General features: G+C 67.6%; 5 protein-coding genes across 5 annotated transcripts; 2 read left to right on the forward strand and 3 right to left on the reverse strand.

Moving 5' to 3' along the window:
- Positions 1 to 39: 39 nt before the first annotated feature.
- On the reverse strand, positions 40 to 2,779 carry MICPUCDRAFT_52988 (uncharacterized protein; the record flags this gene model as incomplete). The annotated part of the gene is made up of 1 exon (XM_003063352.1): positions 40 to 2,779. The coding sequence occupies one exon, from the start codon at positions 2,777 to 2,779 to the stop codon at positions 92 to 94; it is 2,688 nt and encodes an 895-aa protein (XP_003063398.1). The 3' UTR covers positions 40 to 91.
- Positions 2,780 to 3,669: 890 nt separating this feature from the next.
- MICPUCDRAFT_52989 (uncharacterized protein) lies at positions 3,670 to 6,966 on the forward strand (the record flags this gene model as incomplete). Its single annotated transcript, XM_003063148.1, has 5 exons — positions 3,670 to 3,961; positions 4,180 to 4,413; positions 4,521 to 4,975; positions 5,066 to 5,732; positions 5,906 to 6,966. The coding sequence occupies 5 exons, from the start codon at positions 3,670 to 3,672 to the stop codon at positions 6,964 to 6,966; spliced, it is 2,709 nt and encodes a 902-aa protein (XP_003063194.1).
- On the reverse strand, positions 6,390 to 8,905 carry MICPUCDRAFT_63734 (uncharacterized protein; the record flags this gene model as incomplete). The annotated part of the gene is made up of 4 exons (XM_003063353.1): positions 6,390 to 7,311; positions 7,416 to 7,586; positions 7,735 to 8,147; positions 8,269 to 8,905. The coding sequence occupies 4 exons, from the start codon at positions 8,903 to 8,905 to the stop codon at positions 7,222 to 7,224; spliced, it is 1,311 nt and encodes a 436-aa protein (XP_003063399.1). The 3' UTR covers positions 6,390 to 7,221.
- Positions 8,906 to 9,630: 725 nt separating this feature from the next.
- Positions 9,631 to 10,722, forward strand: MICPUCDRAFT_42676 (uncharacterized protein; the record flags this gene model as incomplete). The annotated part of the gene is made up of 1 exon (XM_003063149.1): positions 9,631 to 10,722. One exon carries the CDS (start codon positions 9,631 to 9,633, stop codon positions 10,720 to 10,722), a length of 1,092 nt encoding a protein of 363 aa, XP_003063195.1.
- A 121-nt stretch (positions 10,723 to 10,843) lies between these two features.
- On the reverse strand, positions 10,844 to 14,918 carry MICPUCDRAFT_36280 (uncharacterized protein; the record flags this gene model as incomplete). The annotated part of the gene is made up of 3 exons (XM_003063354.1): positions 10,844 to 12,102; positions 12,468 to 13,338; positions 14,788 to 14,918. 3 exons carry the CDS (start codon positions 14,916 to 14,918, stop codon positions 10,927 to 10,929), a joined length of 2,178 nt encoding a protein of 725 aa, XP_003063400.1. The 3' UTR covers positions 10,844 to 10,926.
- Positions 14,919 to 15,889: the final 971 nt, after the last annotated feature.

A 15,889-nucleotide genomic window follows, 5' to 3' on the forward strand; every position in this document is an offset into this window, starting at 1 on the left:
ATTACACAAAAATTGAGCTGTATGAACATGCGCAGTATTGTTCCCTCACTTAGTAGGGATTCCACTGGGACTTACTACGAAGGTATATCCCTTATGTACGCAAGATGTGCTCCCTGAGCGCCGCCGCTTGGGCCGGGTCGTCAGGCTTCGGGATCTTCCCGGTCGGATCGTATTTGTAGTGATCGTGTTGGTCGCCGTCGTGGTCGTCGTCATCATCGTCGTCGAGGTGGCACACGCCGTGTTCTTTCCACGTCGTCTCCATCTCCTTCAGCATCGCGGCGATGTCGAAAGTCCCGTAGTGGGGGTGATCGTTGAAGTACTCCTCGAGCTTCTCGATGTTGGAGTCGGTATTGTTGAGGAAATCGACGATGTCTTGCGGGACGCCGCAGTTTTCAATAAACGCGACGCCGTCCTGGATGCCCGCGTGTTCCTCCATCGCCTTCGGGAATCCCTCCGGGAGGTCGCCCACGTCGTGGTTCAGCGGCGGCTCGAAGAAGTGTTCCGCGAGGTGTTCATGGTCGCCGTCGTGGTCGCCGTCGTGGTCGCCGTCGTGGTCGTCGTGGTCGTCGTCGTGGTCGTGGGTTTTATTGTACTGCGCGTCGAGATGCTTGATAATCTCCTTGAGCTCGTGCTCGAACATGGCCGCGATGTCGTGCTCCTCGAGAGCCCGGTCGTGCACGGGGGACGTCGGCACCGGGGGCGCGGGCATGTCGACCGCGACGGGCACGTGTGTTTCGTTCGCCATCGCGTCCATTTTCGCCTTGTACGCCTCCGCTCTCGACGTCATGTTCGACAGGTTCGCGAGGGTGTTCTGCAAGGTCGCGTGCTCTTCCGCGTTCGTCGCGTTCAGCTCCACGATCTTCGCTCTCAGCGCCGCGATCGTCACGTTGTTCTTCTCGAGGAGCTCCTTCTTCTCCGCGATCGTGAGCGACGAGTCCGAGAGCTTCTTCTTCAACGCCTCGATCGCGGCGGCGATCTCCGGCTGCTTGCTCGAGATCGTCCCCACGATCGCGCTCGTGTTCGCGAGCGTCTCCTTGACCTCGGCCAGGGACGTCTGGTTGAGCTTCGCGCCGACCTTCTTGATGTCGGTCGTCAAGTTCGCGATTCTGTCCATCGTCGGCTGGTTCTGCATCGCCGCCGCCTCCGCGGCGGCGGCGTCAGCGGCCGCTTTCGCCGCGGCTTCGTGCTCCTCCTTCGTCTCCGTGATCGTGCCGTTGATGTGGTACTTCGAGCAGTCGTTCTTCACGACCGGTTCCACGCCCCACGAGCTCGCGATCTCGGGGGTGTCGTACGCGCTGAGCGTTCCGACGTCGTCGATGACGCGGTAGATGGTCGTGTTCTTGCACGCCGCGCACTCCGTGAGCGGGGGGACGCCGGCGAGGCACTTCACTGAGGCGCCCTCGGGGGGGATCGCGGCTTGCTCCGCTTTTTCCTTCAGCTCCGCCTCGTAGGCCGCCTTGGTGGTCAGCCTGGGATCGGTTATTATGTCGTACGGCGCGCAGTCGATCTTCGTGATCTTCCCGGACGGGTCCCACTCGTGCACGTTAGCCATGGAAGCGTACTGGCGCAGGCGGCCGCCGTCGTTCATGACGCGTAAGACCCCCGCCTGCCGGGTGCCGTCGAGGCACGCCACGGAGGCGCCCTCCGCGGGGGGGGTCGCCGGCGTCTCGTCCACGGCTTTCTTCGCCGTCGCCACCTTCTTCTTCGCGTCTTCGTCCTTCGCTTGGAGCGCGTCGTGCTGTTTCTGCGTGTCAGCCGTTCGGACCTCCAGGGCTTTCAACTTCTCCTTGAGGTCAGCCGCGCGGGTCTTGAACGCCGCGAACTTCTTCGTGAATTTGGCCTTGCTACTCTTCACTTGTTGATGAGAAGCGCATTCTTTATCGCGTCCCTCTTTCTTCCCGTGTTTATTCCAGTGTCTTTTCGCGGCACCGATGTTGTGTCCGAAGGCTCTGAGTAAGTCCGAGTACCTGTTGACGTAGCACTTGGCTTCTTCTGTGGTCATGTAATCGCAGTCGAGCGTGCGGTGCTCGTGTCTCCCGTGGTCCACCCAGTGGTTTTTCGCAGCAGCGATGTTGTGTCCGAAGGCTCTGCTTAAGTCCCGGTACCGATGGAGGTAGCATTTGGCTTGATCGTCGGAAATATCCTTGTCGATGTTCGCGAGCGAGCCCTCGAGCGCGTGGTGCAATTTTTCGACTTTTTGCAACGCCTTCTGAACGAAGTCGGTCCTGTCGTGGATCTTTCCGCCCAAGTTTGTGTTCGCGGTGAGCTTCTCGCTTAACTTGTTCTCCGCCGCGGTGAGTTTCTCGAGGATGTCTTCGAGGTGCTTGTTCGCGGCCGTCGCGGCCTCCTCGGCGGCTTTTTGGAATTTGGCCTTCTTATCGGCCTCCGCGTCCGCGGCGGACGAATCGGCGGCGACGTACGTCGTGTTGGCGTCGTCAGCCGAGTCGTCAGCGGACGGCGCCGGGGCGGTCGCGTTGGCGTCGTCGCCGGACGGCGCCGGGGCGGTCGCGTTGGCGTCGTCAGCGGACGGCGCCGGGGCGGGCGCGTCCGCGTCGTCGCCGTCCGCGGCCGCGAGCGTCGCGACGCGCGGCGCGCGCTCGGCGCCGAGGGCGACCTGGGAGCTCACGATCGAGGTCGCGCCGCGCGTCGTCGCGACGAACGCCGCGAGCGCGACGCCGAGGACGAGCGCGACCGCGGAGGCGACGCGCGCGGCGGATACGCCGCGCGATGATTTCGCCTGGCGCGCTAGCAGCGGCGTGTTCTCCTGGAGAGGCGACATCGTTCGAGACGCGACCTCGCCGTTCGCCGCGCGCGCGTTCAACGACGGATTCGAACGCGCGATCAGTACGACGCGCTGCGTGAGGGGCGCGCGGGAAACGCGCGGGTTCGAGCGCGGGTTCGCGACGCGTTCGCGCGGGGGCGGGCCTCGCCGACCTTGGCGAGACTTGAGCGCGCGTGCGGGGAAGCGCGCGCTGTTGTGCGCTCGCGGTCGGCCGCGTTCGCTCGCCGCCAAGACTCGAAGTTCAACACTAACCAACCCGACCGCAACCTTTCGCGCGAACGTGTGTGTATACTGTATCTGATTACAAAAAGACTGAGCTCTAACCCATCCGGGCAAAACATGTGATCTAAATGCGAGCAGACCACACTACGAACAATCCTCTCACGTAGTAAGCAACCCCACGACGGGATTCATGAAACCCATGTGAGCCTCACGAGCGCACGGAGCCTGGGCGAGGTGGAAATCGCCAGCTGTGTCGCGAACGTACGTGTACACGCAACTTGCCTGGAACAGTGTAACACCTTTTCGACTGCAAGCGATTTGCGATGAAATCTGAAAACGAACCCAGATTGATCGATCGAAAATTTTGAAAGGAAAACGTTCACCGCGCAATCGTGTCGCTGAAAGAGGGGAAAGGACCCTCCATGGATATCGAACGTAGTCTAGCTAGCTCACAGCTCACCCACGTAGTTGCAATTTCGAACCACTCCCCGATCGAGCCATCCGATCAAACCTGATCGCCAACCGATCGACCGTTTGATGATGCGCCGCTGCCACTGCCGCCAGCGTGTCATCACGACGCGCGAACGCGAACGGTCCGAGCGCGGTTTTGAACACTCGATCCACGCGCGCGGCGCAACCGACGGGCGGCGAGGCGGACCGTCGACATGAGCTCCGCGACCGCGGCGGCGTCGTTCCGCGGACGCGCGGCGTGCGCGGCGTCGAGCGGCCGCGGCGAAGGCGGCGCGCGTCCGCGTCTTCTCCTCGCGCGCGCGTCGCGCGGGCGCGGACGGCACGTCGCGCGCCAAGACGCGCGGGCGCGACGCGGACGCGCGCCGTCGCGCCGTCGCGCCGCGCTCGTCCTACGCGCGGCGGCGGCGAGCGGCGACGCCGGCGCGGCCGACGACGCGCCCGTGGCGAGGAAGACGCGGACGGTGAAGATATTCAGCGTCAACGACGGTGCGTCGCGTCGCACGCGTCGTCGTCGTCGTCCCGGACCGTTCGCTTCAAAATCGTCCCGCGCCGAGATCGTCGTTCGAAACCAACCGGACGTCGCGCGCCCTCCTTCCTCCTCCTCCTCCTCCTCCTCCTCCTCCTACTCCTCCGCGTCCGCGTCCGCGTCCGCGTCGCTGACCGCCGACGCCGCCGGCCGTCGACCCGTCCTCCGTCCCCCGCAGTGTACGAGCTCCACAACCTCAGCGCGTTGAAGTGCTTCGTGGAGGACCACGTCGAGCCGGGCGAGCCTCACCTCTTGACGCTCAACGGCGACTTCCTCTCCCCCTCCCTCCTGTCGTCGCTCGACCTCGGCGCGGCCGCGGTGCGGGTCATGAACGCCGTGGGCGTCACGCACGCGTGCCTCGGGAACCACGAGTTCGACCACAGCGTCGCGACGTTGGGGCTGCGGCTCTCGGGTGCGTTCTGTGCAAACGTTTTTCACCCATCCTTCGGTTTCAAAATTTGATCGCGTGGGTCCCTTTCAACTGACCGGTGAACTTTTTTTGTATGGAATGGCCCTCAGAGCTGGAGTGCGAGGTGGTCAACACCAACGTCTTCGCGTGTCCCGTCGGCGCCGAGCGCGGGAGCGCGTCCGCGGCGGCGGCGGCGACGCGCGGACCGACCGGCGTCCCGTTCCCCGCCGTGAGCGGCGTCGGCGGCGGCGGCGGCGACGGCGACGGCGATGATGTCGCTCCCTCGGCGGCGGCGACGCTCGGCGCGGGGGCGTTTTTGGACGAGCTCCCGAGGGCGTCGATCGCGGAGATCAACGGCGTGAAGATCGGCCTCCTCGGCGTGTGCACGACGTCGACGCCGTTGTCGTCCGCGAAGAAACCCGTCGGCGTCGTGTTCGCAGACGCGATCCCGATGGCGCGGCACCACGCCCGCGAGCTGCTCCCGCGCGTCGACGCGATCGTCGCGCTGACGCATCAGGCGCGTTCTCCGCGCGCGTTTTTCATTTCACTCACCCCGACCCCGCGCGTAGGTTCGACGCGCAGGTTCGATCGCGTCCCCTTTCGACTGACCGACGGATGATTCACTTTTTTTCGCACGGAACGGAATCGCCCGCAGACGTTGCCCGAGGACGCGCGGCTCGCGGAGGACGTCCCGGAGATTGGGCTCATCCTCGGCGGACACGAGCACACGCCGTTCGCGGGACGGATGGGGCACGGCGCGAACGCCGCGAGCGTGGGCGCGGGCGTCGCCGCGAACGACGCGGACGGCGGCGGCGGCGCGTGCGTGAACGACGAGGCCGGGACGCTGTGCGTCAAGGCGGGCATGGACGCGGAGTGCGTCGTCGTCGTGGAAGTTGAACTGCCGGAGCCGGACGGCGACGGTCGCGACGCGGTGGGCGCGGACAGAGGCGGCGAGTGCACGGCGGCGAACGCGGCGGGGGGCGTCGCGGACGCGGCGTACGCCGCGCGGAAACACCACGACGACTTTGGGCACGGCGGGCTGTGGTCGGACGCGATCGACGACGCGGACGGGGCGTCGAACAACGTCGTCGCGGCGCCGACGCCGTCAGGGGCGGGGACGGGGGCGAAGAGGACGCCACTGCCGCGCTCTGGGGAGGAGGACGCGGAAGTCGTCGACCACCGCGCGCGGCCCGGCGCTGAAGTTGGCAAAGAGGTGGCCGTGGTCCGCCCGGGCAGCGGCGTGCGCATATCCGCGAGGATGTTCTCCCTGCGCGGATACCGCACCGACCCGGCGGTGGACGCGGAGATTTACGAGCGCTCAGGTGCGTTCTATACACTGGTTCCCATACGACCCCGTTCGCGTGGTGGACGCCGATCCTTAAGGACTTTTCCCGTCGTCTCTCTCCGCCTACCCCTCGCTTTCAATCCCCGCCCTCGGCGCCTTTCAACTCCAACTGACGCCTTTCAACTCCCACCCCGACATTCGCTTGTACAGAGATTCTGCGCGGGATGAACCAGCACACGCTGTCGCTTCACGAGCACGGCGAAACTTTGGGTCTGACCCCGCTGTCGTCGCGGGACTCGCGAGGCGGGCAGTGCTCCCTCGGGACGCTGTTCGCGACGATACTGAGGGACGAGTGCGGCGCCGACGTGTGCCTGTACAACAGCGGCGGGATAAGAGGAAACGCGCGGTACGGCTCTGACGCGCTGACGTACGGCGACCTCGTCGCGGAGGTGCCGTTCGAGAACAATATCATCACGCTGACGATGAAAGGGCGCGAGGTGGCCGCCGCGATCGGGTTCAGCGAGGCGGAGAGAGAGAGGAGATCGCGCGAGGGCGGGAGCTGGGGCGGGTACCTGCAGTACGACGCCGGCGTCGACGCGAAGGTGGTCCCGGCGACGCGCGAGGCGCACCCGTTCGCGACCGGCGTCGACCGCGCGACGGTGCCGGTGAAGATCAAGGGCGCGCCGTTCGACCCGGACGCGACGTACCGCGTCGTGACGTGGGCGGGGCTGTTGGACGGCGCGGACGACATCCCGGTGTTTCGCGACATCGGCGCGAGGATCTCGAACGCCGTGCATCACGCCGAGTGCGATCCGGAGGACGAGGCGTGCATCGCGGAAGCGGAAGCGGCGAGGAGCGGCGGCGGCGGCGGCGGCCCCGCGGCGGCGGTCATCAACTCCTCCGACGGCGTCCCGTTCAAGATTCTCGTCATGCGGCACCTCGCGCGTCTGCGGTGGCGCGAGATTCTCGAAACGTACCGCGTCGAGCCGGGGTCGGGTTCGAGCTTAATCTCGAACGACGACGCGTTCTTCGCCGCCGTCGACCGCGACGGCGACGGACTGATCACCGCGTCGGACGTCCGCGTCGTCCTCGAGGCGAGAACCGCGAGCGCGAGCGCCGAGCGGGAAGCCGAGGCGATGGTTCGAGTCTTCGACGGCGACGGCGACGGCGCGGTGTCGAGGTGGGACGTCGCGGAGCTCACGTCGCACTGGAGCGGCGCGACGGAGACGGACGGCGAGACGACTTCCCGCGCGCTCCCGTCCGCGTGTTGAACGGAGCGGTCGTCGTCTCTCGAGGACGGACGGGCTTCGGCGGCGGCGGCGTCGACGGCGGTGGCGGCGGAGCGCGCGGTGTCGGCGGGCGAACGTCGGTTGTACGAGTATGCGACCACTTCATTAAGTCTAAGGTCTACCATCTTGCTGTTGTAACGGGACGCGGCACTGTACGAGTACGCGTGAGTACGCGTGCGCGCGTACCACTCGCGCGCGTCTCTTCTCTCGTCGCGCGAGAGAGACGGGTCGAGGTCATCAGTACCCCTCCGGTCGGTACTCCGGCGCGCGGAACTGGTACGACCACCCCGGCGGCAGGTACTTCGCGCCGTGGTCCTCCGTCGAGCCCTGAGGGTCGTTCCACACAAAAACAGTTCATCGGTCATTTGAAAGGGGACGCGATCAAGTGTTGAAACCGGGCGATGGGTGAAAAACTTTTGTATAGAACGCACCTGGTACGACTCCCCGCCCTGCACGAGCCACGTCCCGACGTCGTAGTTCGGGTCCTCGACGTACCCCACCCGCGCGCCACCGTCGTTCGCGTCGTCGTCGACCGCGACCGTCATCCCGCCGGTGACGCCCTCGATGTCCGCGGTGCCCGTCTCCTGCCGGTCCAAGTATCCCTGAGGGTCGTTCCGCGCGAAGAAAGTTCGCTCGTCGGTCAGCGGAAAGGGGACGCGATCAAGCAATGAAAGCACCGAGCGGGCGAAAAAGTCACTGTAAATACGATCAACCTTTCCGATCAAAAAACGCGCGTAGCACAGAACGCGCCTGGTTCGGCTCGAGCACGGGCGGCCTCTCGTCGAGGTCGTCGTACGGGCCCTTGCCTTTCGTGGGGCCGTAAAACGCTCGCGTCTCCGGGGTGTACGCCGTGCACGCGCTCGCGTTGCTGCACATGTACACGTCGCCGTACGCCCCCGGGCCGCGCGCGACGTTCTCTTCGAAAAGGTTGTCGAACAACGCCGCGCGACCGTACACGAACATCGCGCCGGCTTCGATCGCCGCCTCGTTGCGCGTGAACTTGCTGTCCTGCACGAGCGCGTTCCACCCGGGGATGAAGAGCGCGCCGCCGCTGCGCGCGGTGGCGTTGTTGCCGTCGAAGAGGACCCCTCCTATCAACCCGCCGTCCTTGAGCAAGATCCCGCCGCCGGCGAGCGCGGTGTTGTTTATGAAGTCGCACGCGGCTGATGAAAGAAAAGGGCCGTTCCGCGCGAGACGAGCGCGTCGGTCAGTCGAAAGGGACCCACGCGATCGAACGTCGACGCCGAGCGGTGGGTGAAAACGTTCGCGCGGAACAGAACGCACCGAAGATGATTTTTCCGCCGGTGGCGAACACCGCGCCGCCTTGCCCCGTCGTCGCGGCGTTGCCTCTGAACACGCACTCGTCGAATATGACCCAGCCGTCTGCCGCGGATCTGACCCACGCGGCGCCACCGTCGCCGTCCGCGACGACGTTATCGATGAACGCACATCGGACGAACGTTATGTTATGCGGTTTGTTCCCGTCTTTGCGGTTGACGTTTGACAAAAAAATCCCGGCGCCCGCGGATTGCGTCGCGTGGTACCCGGACCCCGGCGGGTACGCGCTTCCCTCGAAGACGACGTCCTCGAAGTGCCCGCTCCCTCCGGCTTGGATAAACACGAACCCGCCGAGCCGCCCGCCGCCGTTCTTCAACCGCAGCCCGTGCAGCGTCACTCTCCCAGACTCCGGGATCAGCACGAAGCTCTTCCGCGCGCACTCGACGACGCAGCCCTCCGGATGCTCCGTCTCGTCCTTGCACATCGCGGACGCCTTGATGACGACGTCGCGGTATATCGGCACCCCCGGGCGCGGCCACGTCCACGGCGCCTCCGTCTCCGTCGTCGACTCGACCTCCGCGCCCGGCGGCGGCGGCGGCGGCGGCGGCGCGGCGTGGAACGCGCCGAGGTCTAACGGCGCCATGATCGTGATGCGCGCGACGTCCGGGTCTTCGATGGCGTGGTACAGCTGTCGCGCGTCCCACGCGTACGCGTCCCTCCCCGGCGTGACGCCGTCGTCCGCGAAGACGTCGTACGAGCCTTGCCATCGCGTGGCTTCGTACCACTTGGCGTTGTCGTAGCCGCCCGCGGGAACGCCCTGGACGCAGTCCTTCCACTCCCAGTTCGGGTCGCCGCCCTCGCTCGGGACGCCGTTCTCGTCGAAGACGATGCGTTGGTCCACGCACGGCCACTTGCTGAGCTTCTCGATCGTCTTGCGGAGGTCGACCTGCGCGGCGACGGGGGGGAGGAGAAGAAGGAGGAGGAGGAGGAGGAGGGCGAGGAGCGACGCGGCCGCCGCGCGACGCGGCATCGCGCGCGCGTCGTCGCGCGTGGGGCGACGAGAGTGACGACGATTCGACGGCGAGATTATTATGCGCGGCGTGCGTACTTCCGTACGCCGTACGGCTCGCGGCGTTCGATGACTGTTTGCGCGTGCGGGTCTTTGAGGTTTTGTGGCACGCGCGACGTCGCCACGTCGGACGCAGCGAGTGACGCTGCGAACGCGGGAAAGTTAAAGAACCAGTTGTTGTTGTCCGCTTTTTCGCGCGTCGCCTCGCCTCGGACGGAACCGAAGCGCCGCGCGCGACGCGTCTCGCACTCCCCGCCGCGCCGCCCGCGACCGCCGCGCGCTCGCGCGTCCCCGCGCCGATGTCCTCGCCCTCGAGCGCGTCGCACCCCGCGCGCGTCGCCTCCGGCGCGTCGTCGTCGTCCTCCGCGGCGCGCCGATCGTCGTCCGCCTCGGCGCCGTCCGACGACGACGACGACGCGACGGACGCGCTCGAGACCAACCGACGCATGGCGACGCGATACCGCAGCGCGAGATGCCCGCGCTGGCGCCTTCGCCGCGACCCCGCGGATGGCGGCGGCGGCCTCGGAGGCAAGCGAACGCCGAGAGCTCTGATGTACGACGCCGACGGCGGCGCGCCGTTCGAGCGCGCGTCGCGCACGCGCGACGGCATCGCGATCTGGACGCGCGCGTCGAGCGCGTCCGCCGCGAAGGAGATCCTCGCGGAGGTGACGTTCCCGGACACGCCGAGGGACGCGCTTTGGCGCGCGGTGTGTGACGTGGAGAGGTATCGCGAGTTCGTGCCGTTCGTGAAGCGATGCGACGTCGTGCGGCGGTCGACGATCGTCTCCGGCGCGCCGACGGGTGCGTCCGCGGCGTGGGTGTACAACGAGGTCAAGCCGCCGGTGGCGTCCGCGCGCGACTACACGATCAAGATCGAGTCCACGACGTCCCCGGACGCGAGCGTCCCGCACGTCTCGTCGTGGAGCGTGGACGACAGCGAGGGCCCGGGCCCGAGACGAGGGATCGTGCGTCTGACGCAAAACTCGGGGCGGTGGGAGCTTCGAAGCGCGGGGCGCGACGGGCGGGGCACGGCGCTGACCTACCGCGTGTTGACGGATCCGGGCGCGAGCCTGCCCGGGTGGCTCATCGACATCGCGAACCAGAACTCCGTGCCGGACGTCCTGCGCGCGTTCAAGAAGCGCGCGGAGAGCGGGCTGTACGAGCGCGAGGACGTCGAGCGCGAGAACGCGGCGAAGTTGGCGTTCCGAGGCGTCGGTTGGGGAGCGTCGCGGTCGTGGCGCGGCGTCGGCGACGCGTTGGCGTCGGCGTTTCCCGGGTCGGAGGGGATCGGGATCGGGATCGGGATCGGGACCCCCGAGTGGCTGTCCGCGCGGGGGGTGATGGCGAAGGCGAGCGCCGCGTTCGAAGGGCTCGGCGCGAAGACGGCGTGAGCGCCGAGGAGAGAGAGCGAGAGGGGGAGAGAGAGATGGGGAGGGAGGGACGAACGAGAGGAAAGAACGCGCGTCGCGCCAATTTGGAAAACGAGGGGAACGCGAAGAAGCACGTCGCGGTATGTCTTTTGGATATACATCACACGAGGACAGTCAGTAGGATACAATCGATCGTCTTCCATCGCGCCCGACGGACGCCGATCGTCACGGCGCGCCGGCCGCGTGCGCTTTCGTGCACTTCGCCATCGTCGCCGACGCGCGCGAGATGGCATCCGTCATGTAAAAGTTGGTCACCGACGTCCCGAACGCCTCCGACGCGTCAATCTTGCTCTCCTTCGCGCCGATATGCGCGTACGTCGCGCCGTTGAGCCACATCGACGGCTGGACGTCGTCCACGCGCGCGAACGTGGGCGATATCTCCTCCATTCGTCGTCGGACGTCGCCGATGGTGTCGTACGGAAGCGCCGCGCCCACCGTCTCCGACAGCGCGCGAATAATCTTCCAATCCTCCTGGGCGCTCCCCAACGGCGCGACCGCGGGCATCGCCCGCTGCGCCCTGCCCTCCGTGTTGACGTACGTCCCCGCCTTCTCCGTGTACGCCGCGCCGGGGAGGATCACGTCCGCGCTCGCGGCGCCGACGTCGCCGTGGTGGCCTTGGTACACGACGAAGGCGCCGGGCGATTTTTCAATCCCCGCCTCCGCGCCGAGCGAATAGACAAACGACACGTCAGCGTCCGACACGCCCGCCGCTGACGTGGACGGCACGAACCCGAGGTCGAGCGCGGCGACGACGCCGCCGGCGTCGTGCAGGACGTTGAACCCGTTCCAGTCGTCCGCGACGACGCCCGTCGCGTCCGCCAACGCGTGAATCGCCTTCATCACCGCGTCTTTATCCGCGCGCCGTAACGCGCTCGCGCCGACGATGATCAACGGCCGCTCCGCGGCTTTCATCGTCTCGAAGAACGGGTGCGACCCGGACGCGAGCGTCTCGAGGTCTCTCGCGGAGTCGCCCAGGGACTCGACCGGGTACGTCAGGTCCCGCGTCGGACCGACGCTCGCGACGCGCGTGCCCCCCGCGACGTTCGCGCGTCGCAGACGCGCGTTCAACACCGGCGCCTCCGAGCGCGGATCCGAGCCAATCAGCAGGATCACGTCCGCGTCCTCGACGCCGACGATGTTGCTGTTGAACAGGTAGGACGAGCGCGAGTCCGCGGAGACGCCCTCGACGGATTCCGCGCGCGTGTTGCCGCAGCCGACGCGGTTGAACATGTCCTTCAACGCGACGATGGACTCGGCGTCCGCGAGTTTGCCCGCGATGGCTTTCATCTGTTCGGGGGGGGTCGATCTCATCTTCGCCGCGACCGCGTCGAGGGCTTGTTCCTGTCGTCGGCGTCGTCGTCGGACGGGAGGGAGGGAGGGAGGGAGGAGCGAGACGGTGAGCGACGAGGGAACGGGTTCGCGTAATTTTGTTTTGGTCGCGTCCAGCCGACGCCGCGAGAGGGAAGGAAGGATCGGAGAACTTTGAAGACTTATCAGGAAACGTTTCGCGCTCGTCACAGAGTTTCAGCGACGTTCCTTTCGTCAGTTCCTTCCCTCGCACCCGGGCCGGGGGAGAAAAAGGAAAAAAGGAGCGAAAACAGCGCGAAAAAGCGCGCGCCGATCGACGCCGGGACGAATAACCAAAAGAAAAAACCAAAACCAGAAAACGAACGAGCCGAGACGAGCCGAGCCGAGCCGAGCCGCACCCAAGTCGCCTGCCTCAGCTTCCCCGACGCGTCCTTCACCATCGGCGAGTCCAGCCGCTGCCGCTTCAGCCCGTCGTACGAGAACCGCGCCTTATCGCTGATCCACTCCTCGTTCACGCCCTCGTGCAGCCGCGGCACCACGCGCATCACCTCCGTTCCGCGCGCGTCCACTCGAATGTTGCTCCCCAACCCGTCCGTCACGTCCACGCTCTCCGTCTGCCGAAGCTCCCACGATCGCGCGGTGAACGCGAACGGCTTGGACGTCAGCGCGCCGACGGGGCACAGGTCGATGACGTTCCCGGAGAGCTCGGAGCTGAGCAGCTTCGAGACGTAGGTGCCGATCTCCGCCATCCCGCCGCGGCCGGTGACGCCCAAGTCTTGCACGCCCGCAACCTCGGTGGCGAACCGCACGCACCGCGTGCAGTGGATGCAGCGGCTCATGACCGTCTTCACGAGCGGGCCGAGCTCTTTGTCCTCGACCGCGCGCTTGTACTCCGTGAAACGCGATCGGTCGCTGCCGTACACGAGCGACTGGTCTTGAAGCTCGCACTCGCCGCCCTGATCGCAGATGGGGCAATCAAGCGGGTGGTTGATGAGCAGAAACTCCATGACCCCCTCCCTCGCCTTCTTCACCAGCGGCGTCGTCGTCTTGATGTTCATGTTCGGCATCACCGGCATCGCGCACGACGCGACCGGCTTGGGCGATTTCTCCACCTCCACGAGGCACATCCGGCAGTTCCCCGCGATGGAGAGCCGCTGGTGGTAGCAAAAACGAGGGACGTCGACGCCAGCTTGCTCGCACGCTTGGAGCACGGTGACGCCCTTGGGGACCGCGATCTCTTCGCCGTCGACGAACACCGGGACGGTGTCGCTCATGTTGCGCCGCGCCGCGACCTGTGGATCGGCGACGCGCGGGGAGGGGGTGGGAGGGGGGGCGGAGGGTTGGAGGGATGGCGTTCGGGGGAGCGACGGACGCGACGACGACGCGCGCGATCGGACGGACGGATGAAAGGGGCTGGGGGGAACATCGTCCGCGCTCGGCCGCGCGTCGCGCGCGCCGGCGCGCGCGGGCGCGGGGTCGACCGTCGCCGCGGCGAGCGCGCGCGCGCGCGCGAGGACGACGCGCGCGCGCTCGCGGCGAGGACGACGCGCGGCCGTCGTCCCCGAGGCGCGACGACGACGCGCGAAAACAAACCCTAGATGGACGGAGACGGAGACCGAGCGCGGAGGAGGGTGGGAGGAGGGGCGTCGATCGACGACGACGCACCCCGGCGACGGAGGTGCGCAGGAACGCGGTCCGCGCGTGCGAGAGCCCGGAGCGGAAAAACGACGTCGCCATCGCGACGGACGCGCGCCTTGAGTTCGCGAGGCTCGCCCGGCGTGCGCGGCGCCTCTTGAAGTGCGCGCGCGGCGCGGCGCGGGACGGACGTCCCTTCGCGGAGAAGACCCGTTCGCGCTCGGCGCGCTCAGAGGCGCGTTCTATACAAAAGTTTTTCACCCATCGTCCGGTTTCAACATTTGATCGGTTACCCTTTCAACTGACCGGTAATATGGAACGGCAAATATCGTGAGATCGGTCGTCACAGTCCTCTCTTCCCTTCTGCACGCGTTCAAGTCCCGCCGGTGGAGCTGTCAAAATCGCACACCGGCCGGGCCGCGCGACGCGACCGCGCCGAGGTCGACCGCCGCCGCAGCGATGCTCCTGGACGACTTCGTCCTCCTGAAGAAGCTCGGCGAGGGCGCGTTCGCGACCGTTTGGGCCGCGAGGCGGACGCGCGCGCGGCCGCGGCCGGGCGCGCGCGACGACGACCACGACGACCACGACGACCACGACGACGACGGACGGACGCTGTTCGCGGTGAAGCATCTGAAGCGAAAGGACGCGCCCGGGTCGTCGCTCAACGGCGGACGATCGCTCCTGGACTCCGCGGAGTTCCGCGCCCTGCGCGTCCTCCCGCGGCACGCGAACGTCCTGCGCGCGGTGCAGGTGGCGCGCGAGCGCGGCGTCGTCTTCCTCGTCACCGAGTGGTGCGATTCGAATCTCCTGCAGCTGATCGACGCGTCGCGCGCGAGCGGCGCGCGCGCGCTCTCCGAGCCCGTCGTCGCGCGCGCGACGCGCCAGCTCCTGAGCGCGCTCGCGCACTGCCACGCGCGCGCGTGGGCGCACCGCGACGTGAAGCCGGAGAACGTCCTCGTCAAGGACGGCGTCGCGAAGCTCGCGGACTTTGGCGAGGCGTGCGAGTTCGCGTCCGACGACGCGCGGACGTCGTACGTCGGCACGCGGTGGTACCGCGCCCCGGAGCAGTTCATCGTCGAGCACGCGCGGCGGGCGCGACGAGGCGGCGGCGGCGGCGGCGGCGGCGGCGGCGGGCGCGCGGCGGGCGACGACGTGGACGCGACGTGGCGGCTGATCCCGGGCGCGGCGGACGTGTGGGCCGCCGGATGCGTCATGGCGGAGTGCGCGATCGGCCGCGCGCTGTTCCGCGGGGTCAGCGACCACGACATGCTGAGGAAGATCGCCGACGAGGTTGGCGACGGCGGGGGCGGGGGCGAAGGAGGAGACGGGGGCTTGTCCGCGAGCGCGCGCGAGGCGTGGGAGGCGGCGGCGAAAGTCAGGCGCGTTCTATACACTGGTTCCCATACGACCGCGTTGGCGTGGTGAACGCCATTCCTTAAGGACTTTTGCCGTCGCGTCTCTCCGCCCACCCCACGCTTTCAATACCCGCCCTCGGCGCCTTTCAACTCCATCTGACGCCTATGAACTCCACCCCAACATTCGCTTGTATGGACAATTACCCTCAGCCCCGGCGGCGCGCCGCAGAGAGGCTCCCTCGGGCGCCTGCGCGAGACGACGAGAGATTGTCTGGGCGCGACCTCGTCCGGCGGGCTCGATCTGCTTCGGAAGCTGCTGCGTCCGGACCCGCGCGCGAGGATCACCGCCGCGGAGGCGCTGAGGCATCCGTTCTTGCGCGGCGACGCGGCGACGCGCGGACGGATCGAGGCGGCGACGCCGAAGGCGGCGACGTCGTTCGGCTCGGGATCGTCGGGTTTCGGCGGACGCGGCGACGGCGACGGTCACGGTCACGGTCACGGTCACGGTCGCGGTCACGCGCGCGGCGCGTCGTTCGGTCTGAGCGGCAAGGCGGCGGAGCGAGCGGAGGCGCGCGCGAGACAGCGCGAGGCCGCGGCCGCGATGGGGGACTCCTCGGACGACGAGTTCGAGTTCGAGGTCGGTCCGAACGCGGAGCGGTCGGTCGATGCCGACGCGACGCCGGCGGCGGCGTTTCGGTCGGAGATGCCGCCGGAGATGCCGCGCGAACCGACGGCGGAGGCGGTCGCCGCGATGGCAGAGATCAGGCGGCAGTGGGACGCGGACGGCGGCGGCGGCGCGAGCGGCGGCGCGGCGGCGTCGGCGGCGCGGC

Source organism: Micromonas pusilla (assembly GCF_000151265.4).
Source record: "Micromonas pusilla CCMP1545 genomic scaffold MICPUCscaffold_14, whole genome shotgun sequence".
Taxonomy (NCBI): Eukaryota; Viridiplantae; Chlorophyta; class Mamiellophyceae; order Mamiellales; family Mamiellaceae; genus Micromonas; species Micromonas pusilla.